The sequence below is a fragment of the Culex pipiens genome, chromosome 1 (assembly GCF_016801865.2).
Source record: "Culex pipiens pallens isolate TS chromosome 1, TS_CPP_V2, whole genome shotgun sequence".
NCBI classification, from domain to species: domain Eukaryota; kingdom Metazoa; phylum Arthropoda; class Insecta; order Diptera; family Culicidae; genus Culex; species Culex pipiens.
In genome coordinates, this window is record NC_068937.1 from 127,926,117 (window position 1) to 127,950,367 (window position 24,251).

General features: G+C 34.9%; 1 protein-coding gene across 10 annotated transcripts in view; it reads left to right on the top strand.

Annotated features, from left to right (window-relative positions):
- The window catches only part of LOC120423330 (collagen alpha chain CG42342), a 204,462-nt gene that overhangs the window by 151,329 nt on the left and 28,882 nt on the right, over positions 1 to 24,251 (top strand). For 8 of the 10 annotated variants that reach the window (XM_052706543.1, XM_052706542.1, XM_052706545.1 and 5 more), the window contains 4 exons: positions 11,625 to 11,811; positions 11,870 to 12,030; positions 12,097 to 12,303; positions 12,924 to 12,986. In XM_052706543.1, coding sequence (XP_052562503.1) covers positions 11,625 to 11,811; positions 11,870 to 12,030; positions 12,097 to 12,303; positions 12,924 to 12,986 — 618 coding nt within the window. Of the gene's footprint in view, positions 1 to 11,624; positions 11,812 to 11,869; positions 12,031 to 12,096; positions 12,304 to 12,923; positions 12,987 to 13,254; positions 14,270 to 24,251 lie in introns of those variants that run through there. The other 2 variants (XM_052706551.1, XM_052706544.1) reach the window with 2 other exon arrangements.

Sequence of the window (24,251 nt, forward strand, 5' to 3'; positions counted from 1 at the left end):
CTAGGGGGGTGTTCTGGAATGGGGATTTAAATTTTCGAATTGATGTTTTCGGACAGCAAAAGAGTACGGGCGTTGACATAAATAATTGAAATTATGTTTGCTTGTGTTTTTCGATAACAATTTATGGCATGTTTTTATTGACCTGCCGGTATTATCCAAATGTTTTAAAAACTATGACTATCGGCCACTATTTCATAAGAGCAAATTTTTTAAATCTTTATTTTTCATTTGCTACAAACTTTTAAGTTAAATGATACTTTTTTTTCTTTTTTTCCATTTTTTTGTAATCCTTTACAATTTCCCAAATCGAGTCTCCATACAATATGGGCATGTGAATATTTAAAAATCTGTATCTCGAGATGGGATTTTTTGATCGATTTGGTGTCTTCGGCAAAATTGTAGGTTATGAATAAACCGTTTAGTAAAAAAAAGTACACGGAAAAAAAACTAGCAATGGTTTTATTTCTATTTTTTATCATTGGTAGAATTTTCTAAATTTTCACATTTTTTTCAAATTTTGTAGGTATTCTCAAAAAATTTCTTAATTTTTTTTTTCATTGAAAAATAATAAAGTTTGTTACATTATAACAAACATTATGCTGTTTTGAAATTTTAGTTAAATTTTCAGTTAATTAAACAATAATAATTTAAAAAGCATGCGTAACATTTGAATATGAAGCAATTCCAGCTCAAATCAGAAATTTTTCTGGTACTTTTGTACCCGACCCTCTCCGATGTCAATGAAACTTTTTAGACATGTTATTCTAGGCCTATTTAAGCCATTTTTGTGTATATGGAGCCAATTATACTCGAAAATGACATTTGAGAAGGGCGTAAGTAATTTTAAATATTTTTGTATTTTGTAATTTAAAAATTACTGTAACTTAAACTGCATCGTTTCAAAAAGTGGTCAAAGACAAACTTGTAGGAAATTTGATGGTCTTTCTGAAAAAAATACACTGAAAGAAAAATACACGCCACTTCCATGAGATTTTTTAATGTTAAAGTTTAAAAGTTAAATTTGAAATTTGATTGGACATAGGACAATGGTCAGTATGGAGACTTTTATGTATAATTGTCTAGAAAATCGATTCCCACTATCGGTTTTTGACGTTTAGACCACCTTTCAAAAAAACAGTTTAAGCAAATGATTTTTTTTTAGGAGAGACATACCATCCTGCATATTTCGTGAGTCTTTTTGTAACATCTTAGGCTATTTCCTCAAAAATTTTGAACGAAAACAAATCGTGACATCATTTAACTTTTTAACTTAAAAATTTAAAAATCTCTTAGAAGTAGCGTGTATTTTTCTGTCAGTGTATTTTTTTCAGAATGCTCGTCCAATTTCCTACAAGTTTGTCTTTGACCACTTTTTGAGACGATGCAACGGCTTTGAGTTACAGTAATTTTTAAATTACAAAATACAAAAATATTTAAATTATTTACGCCATTCTCAAATGTCATTTTCGAGTACAATTGGCTCCATATACACAAAAATGGCTTATATAAGCCTAGGATAACATGTCTAAATAGTTTCATTGAAATCGGAAAGGGTCGGGTACAAAAGTACCAGAAAAATTCCCGATTTGAGCTGAAATTGCTCTTTGTTTAAAATATGTTTCTAATGACCATTTATCATATTAGGCTGAATCCATCAGAACAAAAATAAAATTTTGAATTAAAATTGCGTATTTTGAGAGTTAATTCCTCAGTAAAATGGGCAATGCTCCGCCAAAACCGGAAATGGATTTTATTTATATGTTTTTGATTTGGCTCAAACTGTGTAGGGGCCTTCCTTATGACTAAAGATGCCATTGTGTGCAATTGTATCACGCATGCAAGGCTCCATACAGTTTTGGCAGCTGTCCATACAAAAATGGTAAGTAAATATTCAAAAAATCTGTAACTATTGAAGGAAGTTTCTGATTGATTTAGTGTCTCCGGCAAAGTTTTAAGTATTGATGAGGACTATGAAGAAAAAAAATAGGTTATTGTTTTTTTTTGTTGTTTTTTGATTTTTTTTTTTTTCAAAAAAAAATTTTTTTTGGAAAAAATAGAAATTTCAGTCAGATAATTTTTTTGAACTCCAGTTTTTAATGTAAAATCAAATTTGCAATCAAAAGGTACTCACCAAATTTTTGATAAAGTGCAGCGTTTTCAAAATATAGTCACCTTCCGTTTTCGATTTTTTAAATAGCGTCCACGATTGTCCGTTCCTGTTTTTTTATCAATAAAATTATGTAAAAGACATTGAAGAGTGGAAAATTGAAATAAAAAAACAAAGCGATAAACGGGATTTTTTCAGTAAAATTTAGAAACATATTCAACATAAGGTGTACTTCTACAATTTTTTGAGAATCTTATGCTTATGATTAAAAACTAAAAAAAATTTAAACTAAAAAAAAATAAAAACTAATAATTAATGATGGTAATATTCATAGTGACAGATTTTGTAGCAAAAAATATGTGTAATATTCAGGGTAGGTAAACCATCACCATCGCACTATCATTGATGCATATTTCGGTGCGTTCCTCGTCTCTTAAGATTTCTCTTCTCTTTCGCAGCCGAGTGATGGTCGGCTTGCTATCGCTAATATCGAAAGCCCATCACATCGACGAGAAATACCCTCTCGCTGGCTGGCAACCAACCAAACTTTTCAACATTCCAAAATTCAACTTTTTTTTTGCTGTGTGGTTAACAAAGGTATTTTAAGGCATTTGAAATAAATTCTTTTTTTACAACTAATTCTAGTCACTAGCCAATTTGGTCAACACTCTGGCATCTAGAATATCGGATCGTTCAGCTCGTGTTCCCTTACAGAACCCAGTGGAAGGATGCACACCATGTTTGAATAGAATTAGTCGTGTCCCGCAGGTGGGCATCAATCTTCAATTGTTCCCGTGGTCCAGGTTGTTGAATCTACCGGGCCAGGTGTGTCCCATTGGGCCATCACTCGACCACCACGGGAAAATAATTCAACTCGTGTCCACACCAGACACCACACCGTCAGCAGTCCAGAGTTGGTCCAATCGGTTGTGGAAGGGCTGGAGCGTTAAATCCCAGGTAATCCCCGGGCTGTGAACAAACACGATAACACACAGCAGAGCCGGCTCTGAAAAGAGGAGCGCCCAATAGCTCTAAAAACGACGACGAATTACCACCGATTCTGGCGCGTTACACCGAAAAGGGATCAATAACGGCGCCCACCCCGCACCGCTTCGTCGTTCCCTTTCTGTTCTTTTTTTTTGTGTGTGGAGCGGATTTACAACCGGAACAACCGGAGGACACCACCAAGTTGTGTGCGTCCGATCGGGACCGAGAGGACTGGGCGCGAAAATACACCGTCTCTGCGGGCAAAAAAGGGCATCGCATAAATCATTGCTATTGGGGCTGGGTAGATTTATCGTTTTTTTTGCACACTCACACACGCACCACGGTGGTGGTCAAGGGATAGTGGGATCCGAAGTTGGTCATAATTTGGAGGTATAAAAACGTACATTTATTAATAGTAACCATGAAATGATGAACATTATTTTCGACTTCAAAAATAAAATGATGATTTTTTGTAAAAATTAAGATTATTTTGCACAAGTTCAAGAATTTTATTAGAATATGATAAGCCTTTTTCATGAAATCGTGTTCTTAGATCTTGGTGCATATTGATTTATTCGTTGCCATGATCATTTGATCATGAAATCGTGAACTTTGTTCACGACCGCATGCCGAGAACTCCTCTGCTGTTTTTAAAACAATCGAAAAAGGGCAACTTCATAAAATCTAAACAAATTCCTTTCCCAAAATTCACCCACTATTCCTCGTTGGGATCAAATTTCAGCCAGCTGGGAACCCTCCTCCCGCTTGGCCCATGGTGGACCCCATATGGCGATTCCCTCGGCCGTCCAGTTGTCTGTGTGTGTGTGTGCTTTGGGGGGATCTTTTCGCGTAATTGTATTGATCTCGCGTGCATTATACAAATTGGTCAAATGGTATTGATAACATAAATTTTGCGTACGCACCGGAGTTCAGGGGTGTAGAGAGGGCTCAGGAGAGGAGCAGCGGGAAGGGCAGTTTATTGTGATTGGTGGGTTATTGAGGCAAGCCCGCGTGGGGCTATAATTGTCTGTGGTGTTGGATGTTCAAAAAAGGGTGATGAGGTGTGAAAAGGGATTTGGAATTAACGAGCAAAGTAGGCCAGCTTGATTTGGCCAATAATATTTTTGCAATTCCGTCGTGAAACTACTCACTTTTCCTGTCATTCTTGAACGACGAAATAGCCTACTTTTCTGTACCAAAAATAACAGAATCGAATAGCAACACTTTTCAAAATAAAGAGTAGAACTTTTCAGCACTCAAATGGGTGCGGAAAAGTTGAACTTTTCAGCACTTGTTTCGAAAAGTAACACTTTTCAACATTTTTTTGATTTAAACGATTTATCGACAAAATAAATGAAAATTTGACTTAAAGTGTGTGATTTTTGGAATTGCAAAAAATGTTGTATGGAACTCGTTGCAAAACTTGATTTCTTCAGCACTCTTCGTATTTATCCAACTCGGTGAACCTCGTTGGATAAATGTACGACTCGTGCTGAAAAAATCCTCTTTTTGCAACTTGTTGCTTAAACTACTATTGTTGTTGTTTTGGATCTAATAAGTTTCCGTTTCGAGTCTAATTACGAATTAAAATCATAGTTATTGACAAAATAATTGTTAAAATTTTCTCATCCGATGTTAAGTTTTAGTACTTATATTTGTGCAAATAAGTCTTATCTTCTATAACACTAATATTTTTGAAAATTTATTAAATGGATGTCGAACAATGCAAAAAATGCACTGCCCCTGATCGCAGAAATGTCCCATATGCATTTTCATCGCTTTTGAGTTATTGATGCAGTTTTGTTCAAAATCAAGTGATCTTACAGAAAAGCCTATAACATCCAGTACTTTGTTCTAGAAATCAGGAGGAAATCCATTTTTTCGTGAAAATTTATCACGTAGCCTTATGTGTGGAACAAACATCAAATGCGTCTTTCTCAGCTTGCTGTTCCCATATGCAAGGACATTTGTGCGAACATGGGCAGTGCATCAGTTTTAACAACAATATTTTTGTAAAGAATATTCTACTCATATTTTTATTATTAATTTGTTTTATGAGTAACTTGCTGTTCACAATTTTGAATTTGTGTTATCCCAAAGAGTCCGAATTTTGCATGGATTATTACAAAATGGAAAATCTGTACAAAATAATATATTGACTCAGCAACCAAAAATCATAAAATTTAAAAAAAAAAACCTGTTCGTGAATCCACTGAATGTTGGGCAATTACATCGGATAATTGTCGGCTAATGTTTTATTTTTTTCATAATTTATAATTTACGTTTTATATAAATCACTTACAGAAAAAATGCTTTATGCCCATTTTTGAGTACAGTATTTTGTGAAAATTTAAAATTGTGTGCAAGAATCATACATTTTAAAAAAGTCTTTATTTTTTCAAAATGCACAGGTTTTTTTTTTAATTAAATATGAGAATTTGACAAAGCATGTCAAATAAAGCAATTTTTACAAATTCTGTGTGCTATAAAAGTTGGATATTTTGAAGGTGTCTTTGAATTAGTTAGCTGATGATGGTATACCATATCTCAACTTATTTTAATTACTGCACAAATGAAATAAAACGAAAAGTAAGATATTTGAGCCCAATAAAAATTTAATTTAATGTTTTAGTCCCCTTCAAAATTAAAAAAAAAACATATCATGATAAAAAAATGCTTAAAGAGCAATTCCAGCTCAAATCGGGAATTTTTCTGGTACTTTTGTACCCGACCCTCTCCGATTTCAATAAAACTTTGTAGACATGTTATCTTAAGCCTATATGAATCATTTTTGTGTAAATGGAGCCAAATTAACTCGAAAAAATACATTTGAGAACGGCGTAATTTATTTGAATATTTTTGTATTTTGTAATTTTAAAATTACTGTATCTCGAAGCCGTTACATCGTATCAAAAAGTGGTAAGGAACGGGCTTGGACGGGCTTTCTGAAATTCTGAAAATACACTGAAATAAAAATACACGCCACTTCTATGAGATTTTTTGATTTTTAAGTTTTAAAGTTAAATTTTAAGGTGATGTCACTTTTTTTTCTCGCTCAAAATTTTTCAAGGAGTAACCTAAGATGTTAGAAAAAGACTCACGAAATATGTAGGATGGTATGTCTCTCCTTAAAAAATACAAAAATCATTTACTAAAACTGTTTATTTGAAAAGTGGTCTAAACGTCTAAATTTTTAAAAACTGATGGTGGGAGTCGATTCCTTAGACAATTTTACATAATAGTCTCAATATTGACCATTGTCCAATGTCCAAACCTTGTGAAGATACAGCGGTTTTAAAAATAAAAATGTTGAAAAAATAAGTACTTTTGTGATTTTTGGCAATTTCTGTCTGACAAACTAGATTTTTCAGTCTCGCAAATATTTTTACCGGAAATTTCCCATAAGTTTGTCTTTGACAGCATTTCATTTGAATATATGGGCTTACAGATAGAAGCTTAATAACATTGCTCATAACTGAAAAAAAGAATATTTTTTCAGTGTGGTAGTAAACCACACAAAAACCATTTTTTCCAACATTTTTGTTTTTAAAACCGCTATCTTAACAAGGATTGGACATAGGACAATCGCCAATATGGAAACCTTTATGTCGTTTTTTTAAACAATCGATTACCACTACCAGCTTTTTTTCTGAATTTTTGACTTTTCAAATAAACACTTTTAGTTAATGATTTTTGTAATTTTCAAGGAGAGTTGCTCCATTCTACATTTTTCGTTAGTCTTTTTATAACATCTTAGGCTACCTCTTAGAAAATTTTGAGCGAGAAAAAATCTTGAAATCACCTTAAAATTTAACTTTAAAACACAAAAATCAAAAAATGTCATGGAAGAGGCGTGTATTTTTATTTCAGTTGTTTTTTTTTTCAGAAAGCCCGTCCAAGTTTGATGACGGTTGCACGAAGTTTTTTATACAATTATTTTACTTATTCTGTGTTGTGGCTGTTTTTTTCTGGAAGAGTTTTGGAAAAATATTCAGGAGCAAGTCCGAACTGATTTGTTGGTTGGCTTATATGTTCGCAAAATAAAAAGAAAATCAAATAGCAGAATTTTATTTGAACATTTATCGTCACAGCAAAATCGTTATATTTATCATAAAAAAATTCCGGAAAATATTGCGCCTTGCAGCAATTTCTAGAGTTTTGTGTCAATCGTGCTAGACCTAGATTTTTTCATCACACTGCTTTGCAGGACTGAGAACTGTCAACTTTGCGCACTTTGCACCTCAGTAGAGTGCTGCGGGAAAATTTTCATCACAGTTGGCAAACTGATTTTCCATCACACTATCAAAACTGTAATGCATCGCCTTCTAACCGTAATCTAGTCACCAAGCTGTGATAGCCGAGGCAGTAAGTCATTGAGATGGTCTGTTAAAGGTTCCTGGCTCGATTCTCGTAGTTGGAACTTGTGAGTTTTTTTTACAGGTTATTTTTTTTTTCCTAATGAGCTCGAGGGCATAATTCTATCGGCCACCTCGAGATGTGTTCGCTGAGTCCGTAAACGGTACCATGTATTGGCTATAAATTTAACAGAGTTCTGGCTAAAATCAATACTTCGTAGACGAAAGAAGCCTTTACATTTTTCAGTAAAAACAGTTATTACCCTATTAGTGCTAGAACCGAAAGAACATATTTTTTAAAAGACTTTATTAGAAAAGATTACATGTATTAAATGGCATTGGTACATCCGACAAGCTCCAGGGTAGCGAAGGGTAACAAATCATTTCTTGAATCACCCTCTCCATCGACGAAACTCCGAGCATTCGTCCATCTCGTATTAATCGTATTGATCGGTAGCGTGAATCCCGGGCAGCTTCCCTCCGCCACTGTCTGTCGCCTCCCCATATGAGGACCGTAGAGGACGATAACCCTCATGCCACTGGCCTTCATCGCCATGAAGGGGCCCCTCTGGGCATCGCAGGATCATCGGGTACTGAAGACGCCTGTCCGCAACGTAGCCTGCAACGCACGCTGGTTGTCCACCATCCGTCCGGCAATAAGTCAAAGATCCATCTTAAATCACCGGAGACCACGATTCCGGAACAAGCCTTCGTCCCTTGAATCACTTTGCCAGTCCGTAAAACTTTCTCTGGGCTTGACGAGCCAATAGTTCTGAATTTCCAAAAATAAATAAATAAACATAAACAGCCTGCCATAGCAACGCATATCTTCGTCATCACTGTGAAGAAAAATCACTGTGATGAAAAAATACTGTGATGAAAATAATTGCGCAACACTCTAGTAAAGTGCAAAATGCGCAATACAATAAGTTTAAAAACTACATTAAAATTTCCAATTCCAACCCTGCTGCACCGAAACAAACCCTGATTTAATTTGCAATTCCCAGTGGGGAGTGCACCCCGATCCGTTACAACGTGGTAATCTCGTGGAACCCCCTCACTTGGAAAGCCAAAAAGTGTCACACGCGCTGCCCGCAGCGGCGATCCATCGCACTGTCACGCACGCCGCAGGGTCACCAAGCCACCACGCGATGACATTCATCAATTCCAGCCCTGTTTTGTTTTATTTTTTGCTGAAGAGAGAGCGAATTTGTTAAAAGGGCGCAATCGACTTTTGTAGTGAAATGAGGAAAAATCTTATTTTTCTGACAGTTGTTGCGACCCTTTTAAAACTCAGTGGGTCACAAACAGGGTTGGGATTTTCGCTCGGTATTTTTTCTGTGGCGATGCACAACACACACAATATATTTATTTCATTAAGCTCTGTGGAAGCCACAAAAATTGAATTTAATCTTGCTGTCACTCGGTGGGTTTCGAAGGAGCCAGAGAAAGCTGCAGAGAACGAAACTGAAAAGGTTGGGGACTTTGTAACAGTTTCGTTTCGACAAAAAAAAGAAGCAGGGGTGGGATTGAGGGGTTCCCACGGATGAATTCTTTTTTTTGGGAAATCAAAAATGGTAGATTGGAGAAAATTTGTTGCTGGTAGCAAATGTCATTCTCCGGTACAATGTGGTACAATTTTGCAGGTGTGCAACCAAGCGCAAGTAAGTAAACCGTAGTTGGTTGTCCGAAGGACAGTATTATTATTTGCTTCAAAAGGTCGCTTTACTAACTCTCACCTTTTTGCTGTTTTTAGCTTAGCCCGTAACACGTTTAGCTGTTGTTTTTCGTTTAATATTTTTTGTTGTTGTAGCTCACCCAATTTTGTGTGCACCTTTTGGTAGAATTTGTAGCAATTAGCACCGCTGGCACCACTGCGCTCTTTTAAGGGGGTTTTCGGGATTTTCCCACCATAGCAGACTAACCAAAGCCACACCTGGGTGTCGGGGACAGAAGCCGAATAACCTGCAGGGGAAGGTAAGTTGTAGTCTAATTTTCACCAGCTGCAATTTGTGTGCACTATTTGTCACGACGACGACGCTAAACGCACCCCAAACGAAGAGGTAGAACTCGAACTTCTCTAACGTGTGACAAATGTGGTACTAAATGGGCAAACAATGGGATATAAACACTAACAAAAAGTTGGATCTTAGTAGGTGACGGATAGATCAAAATACACATTAAAATTTGACAGTTCTTACCGAAACGTCAATTTGCTGAAATTTGACAGTTCTCAGCGAAACTTCGCTTTGGCAATTTTAGCGTGCAGCACTGTCTACTACGATCAGTGCCGACTGTCGCAAAAGAAAACTTTGACGACAAACCTTTTCCGACGTACACATTGCTCTGTGCAGGGTTGGGGCAAAATATTACACCGAAAGGTGAGCACGACAAAAACAAGCTCCAAGATAGTCGGCAGCGCCGCAACAAAAACTAAAAGAGACGACGGAGTGCAATGGCGTTGTACATCCATTACGAAGACCCCCAGAACCATCAACCCAGACAGACAGCAACAGACGGAAGAGATTACCCCATCAGACGGCAAACGAATTCGCTCTCTGGTTTGGCGCAGGAACCGCGCCGTGGAACCACTCCTGAAACCAGACGCGCCAGTTTGATGACAGGGACGACAAGAACGATATGTGCGAATTTGTGCGCTGCCGGGTGCGCAAAAAGACGAGACAGCCCAGCGTAATGACCCCGCTAGGGTTGATCCAACCCTGCGTTTGACAGCTACCTCACCTTTGGCATCGTAAACTTTGCTGCTCGGAAACCAAGGTTGGCAACGCTAAAGGTCAGCACGTTGTGACAACTGTCAAACGCAGGGTTGGAACCCGTGACAACCCTAGCGTTGCGTTCAATTACCGGCTACCAGTTCAGCTTCAACGCACTTTTCTCGAGACATTTGCAACAAGAAAAAAAAGCCAAGAGCGATGAGTGTATCGCAAGCAGATGAAGCCCCGAACATGCTCGAGTTATTTTTGCAATAAATTTGCGCAAAACACGTGCCCGAGCTCGCGCACCCATCCCACACACTAGCACACATTTTGACAGAGAAGAAGATTCTTGGGCGTAAGACGGTCCCACGTGCAGACTCCTCGCCAACTATGGCAATAAATCACGCGGCCTACGGCCGTGGAGCGCCATCTACGATCCGAATTTGACAGATGGAGGAGCAGTAGGCGCGCGATTAACGGCCTGGCTGACTGTCTGTCCCCGAAAGGGACAGAAGGGCGAATCGGTGCAAATTAATTTAACGTCACGCCACCAGCAAAAAAAAAGTGGAATTAAAAACAATGACACGTCATTTCCGCGTGAAAAGTTGCTCCTTTTTTGGTATTTTTCCCTCCGTGTCGGTAGAATTAATATTTATTTTTTTACGCCATTGGCGCAATGTTTTCGCCTCAATTAAAGTAGGCGCTTTTCGCGACCACGCACAGCCCTGCCCAATTTTGACAGATTGACGAAAAATCATCGCTTACTGCTCGAAGTTGGTAGAAATTTAACACCGGCATTTGGGCAATTTTTGTTCTTTGCTTCAATGCAATACCACTTGAAACCGGTACTTCAGTGACGTATGCAAGTAGTTACATAACCTCACTTTTCGGCACCCTCAGAAAATGTCAAGCCAGTACGAACAAGCTGCTGAACTATTTCCTAAAAAGAATCAAAACAAAAGTTCAAGCAAAACAATGCAAATGGGCTAAATGTGAAGTGTAATGTAAACATAAACTGACATAAGCAGGGTAGACTGACTGTTTACATTTCGTCTTTGGTCCATTTACATTGTTTTGCTTGATGTTTGTACTGGTTTGACATTTATTGAGAACTCCAAAAAGTGAGGTTATGTCGCTGCCTGCAAACGACAATTCTAGACTTTTTTGATTAGGGCATTGCACAAATGTAAACATTGAGTGTATCCTCGATTGTCACTGTCAAAAGGTGTGAAGCAGATACACTCAATGTTTACATTTGTTTATAGGACCTAATCAAAACAAAATCCATAACAACAAAAAATAATACAAAAAATAATAATGGAAAAACACGCCCAGCCCTGCACAATTCTGACAGATCGAACGACAAAAACATCGCCGGCCAGACACAATCATGCGATGATTTACAGGAGCTTGTTCCGGAATTTCAACAATCTTTAAACCTCCGCTCACTTTCCGCAGGGTCCCGGCAAGGACGACGACTACGACGAGGCCACGTTGGCGCAATTCCGGGGTCCTCCAGGGCAACCCGGTCCGCCGGGACTTCCGGGTCGCGACGGGTTACCCGGCCAGAAGGGAGATTCCGGCGAAGTTGGCGCTCCCGGATCGCTCGGACCGCGAGGGTTGGACGGAATGCCCGGGGAACCAGGTTTGTTGATCGTCATGACACAACGGATCGTAGCATGCTAAGATTTCGATTTTGACAGGTATTGAAGGTCCACCGGGGCTTCCAGGTTATCAAGGTCCTCCGGGAGAAAAGGGCGACCCGGGTGACATCGGACCTCCCGGACTCATGGGTCCTCCCGGACTTCCCGGACCTCCCGGCTATCCCGGCGTCAAGGGAGACAAAGGAGATCGAGGAGATTCCGTGAGTATTACCCGACCCTCCTCGTAAAACACGGAAGTAACCGTTTCGCCCCCAATTTCTCCCCAGAAGTTTAGGAAAATGCGACGGCGCCAGGACCACGAAGGAATGGCCGACGAGCCGTACCGGGAGGTCGTGTACGGTCCTCCGGGCCCACCCGGGCCACCGGGACCGCTCGGACACACGGGACCGCAAGGTCCTCGGGGGTACAACGGCAGCAAGGGCGAGCGGGGTGAGAAGGGCAGCAAAGGGGACAACGGGCCGATGGGACTGCCGGTAAGAATGATTTCTGTGTACGATTAAATACCTTGATGAAGACGATTGTTTACGACGAAACGTCAATGAAATAAAACATTTTGTTACTTCTTCGCTGACAGCTGTCAAAATGGATGAAATACGATTGTTTACATCGAATTGTCAACAAGAAAAGTAACTTTTTATAGAGTACACAAAAATTACGAAGTAAACAATCGATAAGGTTACATAAATTGACAGTTAGAAAAGTTCACTGACAGCTGTCAAAGCGGATGAGCTGCGTTTGTTTACGTCGTTAAAAAAGTTACCTTTATTTATTTATTTCAAGCAAAACAATGTAAATGGGCCAATGTTGAAGAGTGAAAACCAAGAGTCTATTGTGCTCACGTCAGTTGATGTTTACATTAGGAACGAGCAGAATAGAATCTTTGTTTACACTTCGACATTGGCCTTATTACATTGTTTTGCTAGAATTGACAGATAGAAATGATCGCTGACAGCTGTCAAAGTCGATGATTTTCACTTTTTGAATGAACTTGAGTTCCGATGAGTCCATTCATGACGTCACTATTTACTTTTCGATGACGAATAAAATAGGTTTATTCTATCTGTTTATTATTCTATCCTTCTCAAAATCTCAGGGCCCCATGGGAATGCGCGGCGACTCGGGTCCAGTCGGTCCAGTAGGCAAAGCAGGCCATCCGGTAAGTGTCACTCATCGCGGAGCTCATCACTCAATGATTTGACAGTTTCCCACGTCACATTCAAGCAGCCCACTAAAATCGCTTTTCACTAATGTTGGTTTGGTATTTTTTTTTTTTCTGGCGGAAACTTTTGGGGCTTTTTAGATAGAAGATTTTTCCTAACACCGCTAACGATTGAAAATTTGTTCTCTCTTTTTTCTCCCCTTTCCCATTTTACGCTGCTCTTTGGCTGAAATCGCTCACGCTCACGCTCGCGGAACTCATTAAGGTGTGGGAGTACTAATCACAATGAGAGCGAGAGAGCGAGAACCGAAATCAATGAGAGCGAGCGCTAGTTTGAGTTACTCACGAGAAATTTTCGGAGAGCGTTGACGTTTCCGACGTTTCGGTCTGTTTTCGTTTCGAATTTTTGCTATTTTTCGACAAAGAATCTTCGCCACGTGCTAAAAGAAAATCAAAAATATCTGCACTTTTAACGGAAGGTGTTCTATTCTAAGTATTATCGGAAAGTTTCAAGTATTATTTATTGCGTCGCGCGTTTGAATAATGTGTTAAGATATTTGTTTCATTAGGCGATAGGAAGTTGCTAACTTTTTCAAAACGTACTCGTCCATTTAAAAATACAACAAAACGTGAAGGAAATTTAAGACTTTGATCAAAAGGTATTCGAGATAAAGGTGAAAAAAGTGCGGATGAAGCGTATAAATAAACGTGTATTAAGGTAAGAACGAAGGACAAGGCACACACAAAAAAAAATATTTTTTATAAGTGTTTATAAAAAAAAGTAACAGAGTGTAAACCAATAAGGCAAACCGAAGGTGGCGCGAAATCGAGAAAAAGTGCGATGTAAAATCTCAGAAGGTAAACCAAAAATTGAAGAAAAAAAATCACAAAATTGTTGTTAGTCATTTCAAACTTTCCTCTGGTTTCAGTGTCTTTTTTCGCTTTCAAGTTACCCCAAACTAAGCAAAGTCATAAACATACTGCTGAGTGTTAAATAAGGCAAATCTATCACTTGTGAATAGTTCGTGATTTCTTTTGTTTCATCCCCCTCCTCGAATGATTTTTGCATTTTGGTCCCAATTTGTTTTGGTCTAATTTGTCCCCATTCCCCCCTTTCTCACCACTAGGATAGGACAACAAATTTTATAGATTCATCCAGAAAACATATCTCTCTAAATGCAAAAAAAAAACAAAAACAAACTAATGAAAACAAAAAAGTATCATAACTTCCTTACCTTACACAAACAACTACTACTAACAAAAAAACTAAACTCTATCGTGTTGTAAGTTACTCTACCCTACCTTTCGAACGCTAGGAAATGCAAGCAAAACAAACAAAAACAAAACAAAAACGAGTACCCATCAAAACATAACCTCTCACTAAATAGCTGTCAGTTTGATTTAAGACGTTCATTCATCAGCCAATTTTTTCACCAAGAGAGAGAAAATCAATCATCCGAAATCTCCCACAACACATTCATCCCACTCACTCACTCACACATACAGACAACACCCGCGTGCAGAGAAAGCAAAAGTGAAAAATGTTTGTTAAATATTGTAAAGAGTCATATAGGATACCGAAAAAAAAGAAGTCAACAAATAAAAAACAAACCGATTGAGAATGAAAACACAAACTAACCTCGCAAAACCTTCATCCATCAAAGTAGCCAACTTTTAGAAGCGAAAAGAAACTTCCATCGGCTTGCTGTGTGAGCATGTGTGTGGGTCCTTTCAACTAATGGTCACTTCCCCCTTAACCAGCTTGCTTTGATGGTTTTCTAGAAAGAAAAAAAACTTTCCTCATAATTTCCCAGCAGACTCCATCGAACGACCTACACACATGCACGCACACATTCCCACACTAACAAGCTTTCAACTCAAAACACAAACCATCTAAATTAATTGAGCAAATTGAAAGCGATTGCCCTCCTCCCCTCCGAACGGTGACCCGGTGCGGGAGGGCAACCCTGGCACAAGCCTTCTAGCTGGGGAGATCTGTCAAATTAACCGGAATGTTTGCCCTCACTCATGGATTTTTCGTCGGCAGTTGATTTGATTGGTCTACGCGGTGAAATCCGACTGGTGACGTTTGAAAAGACCTTCTTTTTAACGTATTTGGCAACACTGCTCGAAATAACTTGCTTTGGCAAACCGGCTTATCTGTCAAAAATCGAACTAATCAATTGTGGGCGGATTTGACTGATGGGCTAACTTAAACCTAAATACAGTTGACTATCGATCTTCTCCATATCAATATTGCTCCATCTGTCAATAAATTTTTCAGTTCCTTCAATAGCATGCTTTGATTTCTTTTTTTTAATATTTTGATACCTTTCGCTCTCGACGGTCCCTTCAATATCGACACAGAGAGAGTTTACTTTTTTTTACAATAATTTGAAATGTATTTTTAGCAGTTTCTTTAAGTTTGAATTTCTAGCAACACTGCAAAATTTTGTGATATTTTTTCCAAATTTAAATAAAAAACATGAACTTAAATTTTACATAATTTATGTTTGTTTACTATGACTGGATTTCTTACTGTCAAAATTGTCAATTCATAATTGTATTGTTTTTATTTGCTTGATCTGGCAGCACTGAATTAAAAGGAGGGCAACTTAACAGTTATGGTTTATTTTAATTTGATTTCTTTAGGTTTTAAGACATATTTTTCGTTACGCCTGAAAATATAAAAAGCATATCTTAACTGTTAAAACTAAACTCAAAGTGGAAACTGGGAATTTCTGCAATTTCAAGACATTTTAAATTTGCTAAATTTCAAAATTCAAGACATTAATTTTTATTTATTTTTTAATTTCTTGAATTTTTTGAACCTCTATTTTTTTAAATTAATTGAATTTGAATTTCTTGAGTTTTTTTAAATTCCTGGAATTTCGTGAGTTTTTTTTGAATTTCTTGAATTTCATTAATTTCATTAATTTCATTAATTTCTTTAATTTCTTGAATTTCTTGAATTTCTTTAATTTCTTGAATTTCTTTAATTTCTTTTATTTCTTTAATTTCTTTAATTTCTTTAATTTCTTTAATTTCTTTAATTTCTTTAATTTCTTTAATTTCTTTAATTTCTTTAATTTCTTTAATTTCTTTAATTTCTTTAATTTCTTTAATTTCTTTAATTTCTTTAATTTCTTTAATTTCTTTAATTTCATAAATTTCTTGAATTTCTTAAATTTCTTGAATTTCTTAAATTTCTTTAATTTCTTGAATTTCTTGAATTTCTTGAATTTCTTGAATTTTTTGAATTTCTTGAATTTCTTATATTTCTTAAATTTCTTAAATTTCTTGAATTTCTTAAATTTCTTGAATTTCTTAAATTTCTTGAATTTCTTGAATTTCTTGAATTTCTTGAATTTCTTGAATTTCTTGAATTTCTTGAATTGCTTGAATTTCTTGAATTTCTTGAATTTCTTGAATTTCTTGAATTTCTTGAATTTCTTGAATTTCTTGAATTTCTTGAATTTCTTGAATTTCTTGAATTTCTTGAATTTCTTGAATTTCTTGAATTTCTTGAATTTCTTGAATTGCTTGAATTTCTTGAATTTCTTGAATTTCTTGAATTTCTTGAATTTCTTGAATTTCTTGAATTTCTTGAATTTCTTGAATTTCTTGAATTTCTTGAATTTCTTGAATTTCTTGAATTTCTTGAATTTCTTGAATTTCTTGAATTTCTTGAATTTCTTGAATTTCTTGAATTTCTTGAATTTCTTGAATTTCTTGAATTTCTTGAATTTCTTGAATTTCTTGAATTACTTGAATTTCTTGAATTTCTTGAATTTCTTGAATTTCTTGAATTTCTTGAATTTCTTGAATTTCGTGAATTTCTTGAATTTCTTGAATTTTTTGAATTTCTTGAATTTCTTGAATTTTTTGAATTTCTTGAATTTCTTGAATTTCTTGGATTTCTTGAATTTCTTGAATTTCTTAAATATCTTGATTTTTTGTGAATTTCTTGAATTTCTCGGTTTTCTAAAATTTCTTGGATTTCTAAATTTTTTTAATTTTTTTTATTTTTGTGATTTTTTTTTTTAATTTATTAATTTGCTTGAATTTTCTAAATCTCTTGAATTTCTTGAATTTCTTGAATTTCTGTGGAATTTCTTGAATTTTTTTAATTTCTTGAATTTCTTGAATTTCTTGAATTTCTTGAATTTCTTGAATTTCTTGAATTTCTTGAATTTCTTGAATTTCTTGAATTTCTTGAATTTCTTGAATTTCTTGAATTTCTTGAATTTCTTGAATTTCTTGAATTTCTTGAATTTCTTGAATTTCTTGAATTTCTTGAATTTCTTGAATTTCTTGAATTTCTTGAATTTCTTGAATTTCTTGAATTTCTTGAATTTGAATTGAATTTCTTGAATTTCTTGGATTTCTTGAATTTCTTGAATTTCTTGAATTTCTTGAATTTCTTGAATTTCTTGAATTTCTTGAATTTCTTGAATTTCTTGAATTTCTTGAATTTCTTGAATTTCTTGAATTTCTTGAATTTCTTGAATTTCTTGAATTTCTTAAATTTCTTGAATTTCTTGAATTTCTTGAATTTCTTGAATTTCTTGAATTTCTTGAATTTCTTGAATTTCTTGAATTTCTTGAATTTCTTGAATTTCTTGAATTTCTTGAATTTCTTGAATTTCTTGAATTTCTTGAATTTCTTGAATTTCTTGAATTTCTTGAATTTCTTGAATTTCTTGAATTTCTTGAATTTCTTGAATTTCTTGAATTTCTTGAATTTCTTGAATTTCTTGAATTTCTTAAATTACTTGAATTTCTTGAATTTCTCAACAAAATTTATTAATTTTTCGATCTTCTGAAACTTTTCGAATCTGTGATATTTTTTTCTGATTTCTTGATATTCCTTAAATTTAAAAACTTCCTTAAATTTTCCAAAATTTTGCAAATTTCTCTTAAGTTCCCTTAATTTCCCTGAATTTTCCTAGTCTCAAAATTTCCCAAAATGTCTAAAATTTCCCTAAATTTCTAAAATTTTCAAAAATTACCTAAATTTCCCAACAAAAATTGAATTTATTAAATTCTTGAAATCGTTGCAGTCGCACCAGTGTATTTTGTTGACAATTTGAAAGGGTAGTTGTATGAAATGCCAAAACACGTGACTTCAAAAAGGTTAAATTTTTTGAATATCGTTGTTTGTTTTTATTTTTTTTATTTTTTATCATGTAGGTAAGTTTTATTAAATTAAAATAAATGGAAAATACAAATCGTTTAAAAATATTTGAATTATTACATTTTTCTCATAAAACTTTTTAAGAACTGGGTAATTCTCTACCAACTCACACGAAATCGGGAAAAGTTGCCCCGACCCCTCTTCGATTTGCGTGAAACTTTGTCCTAAGGGGTAACTTTTGTCCCTGATCACGAATCCGAGGTCCGTTTTTTGATATCTCGTGACGGAGGGGCGGTGCGACCCCTTCCATTTTTGAACATGCGAAAAAAGAGGTGTTTTTCAATAATTTGCAGCCTGAAACGGTGATGAGATAGAAATTTGGTGTCAAAGGGACTTTTATGTAAAATTAGACGCCCGATTTGATGGCGTACTCAGAATTCCGAAAAAACGTATTTTTCATCGAAAAAAACACTAAAAAAGTTTTAAAAATTCTCCCATTTTCCGTTACTCGACTGTAAAAAATTTTGGAACATGTCATTTTATGGGAAATTTAATGTACTTTTCGAATCTACATTGTCCCAGAAGGGTCATTTTTTCATTTAGAACAAAATTTTTCATTTTAAAATTTCGTGTTTTTTCTAACTTTGCAGGGTTATTTTTTAGAGTGTAACAATGTTCTACAAAGTTGTAGAGCAGACAATTACAAAAATTTTAATATATATACATAAGGGGTTTGCTTATAAACATCACAAGTTATCGCGATTTTACGAAAAAAAGTTTTGAAAAAGTTACTTTTTGCGTTTCTCTTTGTTTCGTCGTCCGTGTCTGTCGCGGGTGACCATGAACGGCCATGATCGATGACGACCAACTTTTTTAAAACTTTTTTTCGTAAAATCGTGATAACTTGTGATGTTTATAAGCAAAACCCTTATGTATATATATTAAAATTTTTGTAATTGTCTGCTCTACAACTTTGTAGAACATTGTTACACTCTAAAAAATAACCCTGCAAAGTTAGAAAAAACACGAAATTTTAAAATGAAAAATTTTGTTCTAAATGAAAAAATGACCCTTCTGGGACAATGTAGATTCGAAAAGTACATTAAATTTCCCATAAAATGACATGTTCCAAAATTTTTTACAGTCGAGTAACGGAAAATGGGAGAATTTTTAAAACTTTTTTAGTGTTTTTTTCGATGAAAAATACGTTTTTTCGGAATTCTGAGTACGCCATCAAATCGGGCGTCTAATTTTACATAAAAGTCCCTTTGACACCAAATTTCTATCTCATCACCGTTTCAGGCTGCAAATTATTGAAAAACACCTCTTTTTTCGCATGTTCAAAAATGGAAGGGGTCGTACCGCCCCTCCGTCACGAGATATCAAAAAACGGACCTCGGATTCGTGATCAGGGACAAAAGTTACCCCTTAGGACAAAGTTTCACGCAAATCGAAGAGGGGTCGGGGCAACTGCTGTGTGAGTTGGCGGAGAATTACCCAACTGGAACTTTTGGAAAAAAAATAAATCTCACAAAATATTACAAAAACAGGTCTTTTCGGCTCATTCGATCTTTTGTCTTTTCAACAACTGAGTCCTTAGACGAAAAAGTGTGATAAATGTTTCATTATTTTCTGTGAGAGAAAATTCTAAAATTACAAAAAATAATTAAAATGTTTTTTATCATTCCAAAGATTGGCAACACTGCACCTTATTGCATCCCGCCCCTCGAAACATCTCTTCTAGGAGGATGCAAGTTATTCGAGACAATAAATCACCTCGATATCGGTGATAAAATTCCACCGAAACACTCCCCGATAAGAAGCCAACTTCCCCCAAAACAATCCCAGAAACGTCTTCGGTCGGCGGCGGACATGAAATATTAAACTGTGACAAATCTTCCCCCTTGCTATCTCGCTCTAGGAATATTTATGGGCCCGATATGGAAATCATGATTCTCTGCTTCTCGACAAACTCCCTCCGATCCCCCCGTCGAAGCAGGCCCTGGGAGATAATCTTGTATGCAACAGCACCAACAGCGCTCTGTGCTTACTGCGATCATCGTTCCGGACACCTGAGACACACACTTCCTCCACTTTGAACTTTTGGCACGTAATCGAACTGCATTTACCATCAGGGCCCAAGATGAAGAAGTCCGCACATGTGACCTTCCGTAATCTCGATTGAGATTCGTTTTTTTTTTTTCAGGAAGCCACGTTATTATCGATGCTATATTCACTTCTTCGAACTGGCAGCACTGGGATCATAACCGTTAGCCTCAGTAGCCTATGGGTGGGACCATCAAAGCAGGCTGTGTGTGACTTCTCGCACGGAACACGGATTCCGATAGAGCTCGCCCATAAATGTCTGTTGCTGGTGAACTCACACGTGCGAAAGCCATCGCGGAAGAGTCCTGCAAGAAATAAAAATCTGAAGGACTTGCTGGAGCACAGATTTGTCGGGAAGGGTTGCCAAAGTTTTCGCATTTTTGATAAATTGAGAAAAATGAAACTGGCAGCGCATTATTAACGCTGGGTTGCTGTTGTTAACACAACAAAAAAAAACCTTGAAACTGGCAACCCTGCCAAAGCAGTGCCACGCCAACCGGAAACGCTAGCTGAATGTCAAGCAGTCGAGCTTCGGAGGTCATGATAGGGAGGGGAAAAAAATCTCTTCATGTGTCACCACGTGCGAAAAGTTCGATGGGAAATTATTAAACTGTAATGTATTTTGCGATGAACCGTATCGCAAAAATTCCTCCGCCGAAAATTGGCACCCGGTTCGGGGAAACCAGCTGTGGTCAGGGTCAACTTTGTTGGCAGAACAGCTTTGGATGGGCAACTTTGATTGAAAAATGATCGCGTGGTTTTGAGCAAAACTCTGAATTTTAATAAATTTAAGGCAAATCTGTTTCAACTTTTTTAACTGTTCAAGGCAAGGCAACATTTGCGAAACTAATAAATAGTGGAATCAAAATTTCAAAAGTGCACCATCCGGTGTCCGTGCCATCGTTGTGTCATTTTTTTATGTTGCTTCACTTCTGGCAACACTGCCACGGAGCATTTCGGGGAAATCGTTCCGGAATAAAGTGTGTGATGAAAAATTAATGCGCTGACTTGTGCTTGTGAGCTCGTTTTAGCTTGGGATTTGTTGAGCAGCTTTGGATTGCTTCTGTTGTTTATTTTTGGTTTGGGGGACAAATTCTGCTTCGGATCTTTACTGGAAAAGGAAAAAAGAATTGTCAGTGCCTGAGATAAACGTGTACAAGTGTCACTCGAAGGATTTTCACAAAATAAAAGACTGGAATTAATGACAGTCAATTAGTAATAATTTGATAAGTCTCTCTTAAAGGTTCCCAAAGGAGAAAACTAATATTTCATTGAAGGGCCCTATCCATCAAAAGGAAGTGAGAGGGTCGATGGTCCCGGAAATCACCGGTAAACCGCTCATAAATCAGTTCTTCTTTGAGGAATAAATACAACATTGAGATTCATTCGTTTGCAAGTATCTGAAACATCAACAATTTCTTCAATTACAAATTGTTCTGACTTTAAATGTTTCAAAATAAGCCTACTTTAATCCATGCCTTATTGATTGAGAGAAAAAAATATTGAGAGTTTCATAATATAATTTTCAAGCACAGTTTTTTTTTGTGTGAAAATTATAATTAAATAAAACGGCAACACTGCCAAATCTGTTTTCTCTGTTTACGATATAAAATTGTATTTACTATGCTTAGTAAATTTTTAAAAATGATTTGCTTTGAGGAAATTTGACCAAAGGATTTTTTTCATCTAGACTCAATATTTCACTAGATTTGTAAAATTATATTTCATTAAAAAAAACACGACATGTTTTAACTGATTTGCATGATTTCCAATATTTGCGGATTTCAGCAAAACAACAAGCTAGAGAAATACCAAAATGGAGAAGTCATTCAAGTCTTATAGTGAACATTTTACTTATGAGCAATTCCCTATGATGACAGCCATTCATTTTTATTATATTGTGCCTTTTTTACTTGCCTGAAACTTTCTGAGTGCAGTCATGCCCCGGCCCTATGAAAAATCATCCAAACTTTAAACAAAAATATAGTGTATAAATATTTTCTCCAGTATTTTGAAAATGCAATTTTTCTCAAAAAAAATCAAAATTAATGAAATGGCAATATGGGTATCCAAATGATCGGCATTTTTTCATAGGTTTCGAAAGTAATATTTTTTTTATTCTTAATTTTCTTAATTTCCACAGAGCTCCGTGTTTTTTAAAAGATACTCAAAATATCAATTTTAAAAATTTGAGTATCAAATGATAGGGATTTTTCATACATTTCGTAATTTATAACACAATTTAAAAAAAAAATAAAAATTTCACAAAACTACATTTTTTTAAGTACTCAAAATCTTAGTTTTTTGAAATATTGGTATCAAATTATCGAAATTTTTTCATACATTTCGAAAGTAATAATTTTTTTTTTATTTTTTATTCAAAATTTCAGTTTTTAAATGATTTGGATTTATTATTCATTTAGAAAATATTAAAAGAAATCTTTGGAAATACTAAAAAAAATCATAAAACTACGCCTTTTTCGAAAAAAATACTTTTTTTAAATAAAATTGAAATTTAAGTTTTTTAACAATATGAAAAATAAAATAAAGTGCATAAATATTTTCTCCAGTATTTTGAAATTGCAATTATTCTCAAAAAAACCAAAATTATTGTTATAGCAATATGGGTATCAAATGATCGACATTTTTCATACATTTCGAGAGTAATATTTTTTTTAACTCTCAAAATTTCCACAGAGCTCCGTATTTTTGAAAAGATACTCAAAATATCAGTTTTTTTTCAATATGGGCATCAAATGATAGGCATTTTTCATACATTTCGTAATTTATAACACAATTAAAAAAAACAATGCAAATCACAAAACTACGTTTTTTTAAGTACTCAAAATCTCAGTTTTTTTTTTTTAAATCATTGGTATCAAATGATCTAATTTTTTTCATACATTTCAAAAGTAATAATTTTTTTTTGAAATTTTTTATTCAAAATTTCAGTCTTTACAATATGGGTATTAAATGATTTGGATTTATTATACATTTAGAAAATATAAAAAAGAAATCTTTGAAAATACTAAAAAAATCATAAAACTACGTCTTTTTTCGAAAAAAAAAATACTTTTTTTTTAATTAAATTGCAATTTAAGTTTTTTTAACAATATGAAAAAAAAATAAAGTGCATAAATATTTTCTCCAGTATTTTGAAAATGCAATTATTCTCAAAAAAAAAATCAAAATTATTGTTATGGCAATATGGGTATCAAATGATCGAAATTTTTTCATACATTTCGAGAGTAATATTTTTTTTAACTCTCAAAATTTCCACAGAGCTCCGTATTTTTGAAAAAATACTCAAAATATCAGGTTTTTTTCAATATGGGCATCAAATGATAGGGATTTTTCATACATTTCGTAATTTATAACACAATTAAAAAAAATAAAAATTTCACAAAACTACGTTTTTTTAAGTACTCAAAATCTCAGTTTTTTGAAATATTGGTATCAAATGATCGAGATTTTTTCATACATTTCGAAAGTAAAATTTAAAAAAAAAAAACAAATTAAAATCGTTAAACTACGTATTTTCGAAAAAAATATTCAAAATTTCAGTTTTTACAATATAGATATTAAATGATTGGGATTTATCATACATTTAGAAAATATTAAAAGAAATCTCTTAAAATACTACAAAATTTCATAAAACTACGTCTTATTTCGAAAAAAAAAATACTTGAAATTTATGTTTTTATTTAAATATGGGTGACAAAAGATCGGAAATTGCTGAACTATTAAGTATTTTTTCGAAAACACGTAGTTTTGTGAGAAATGAGTAATTAATTTCAAAATGTATGAAAGAATCTTGATCGTTTGATACCCGTATTGTAAATACTGAAATATTGATTTTTTTTTTCGAAGACACGTAGTGTTGTGAAAATTTTGAGTCTTTAAAATTTTCTATTACTTCCGAAATTTATGAAAGAATCCCGATCGTTTGATACCCATATTGCAAAAAAAAACATTGATCTAGAGATTTGTTTTCGAGAAAGAATTGCATTTCAAAAATA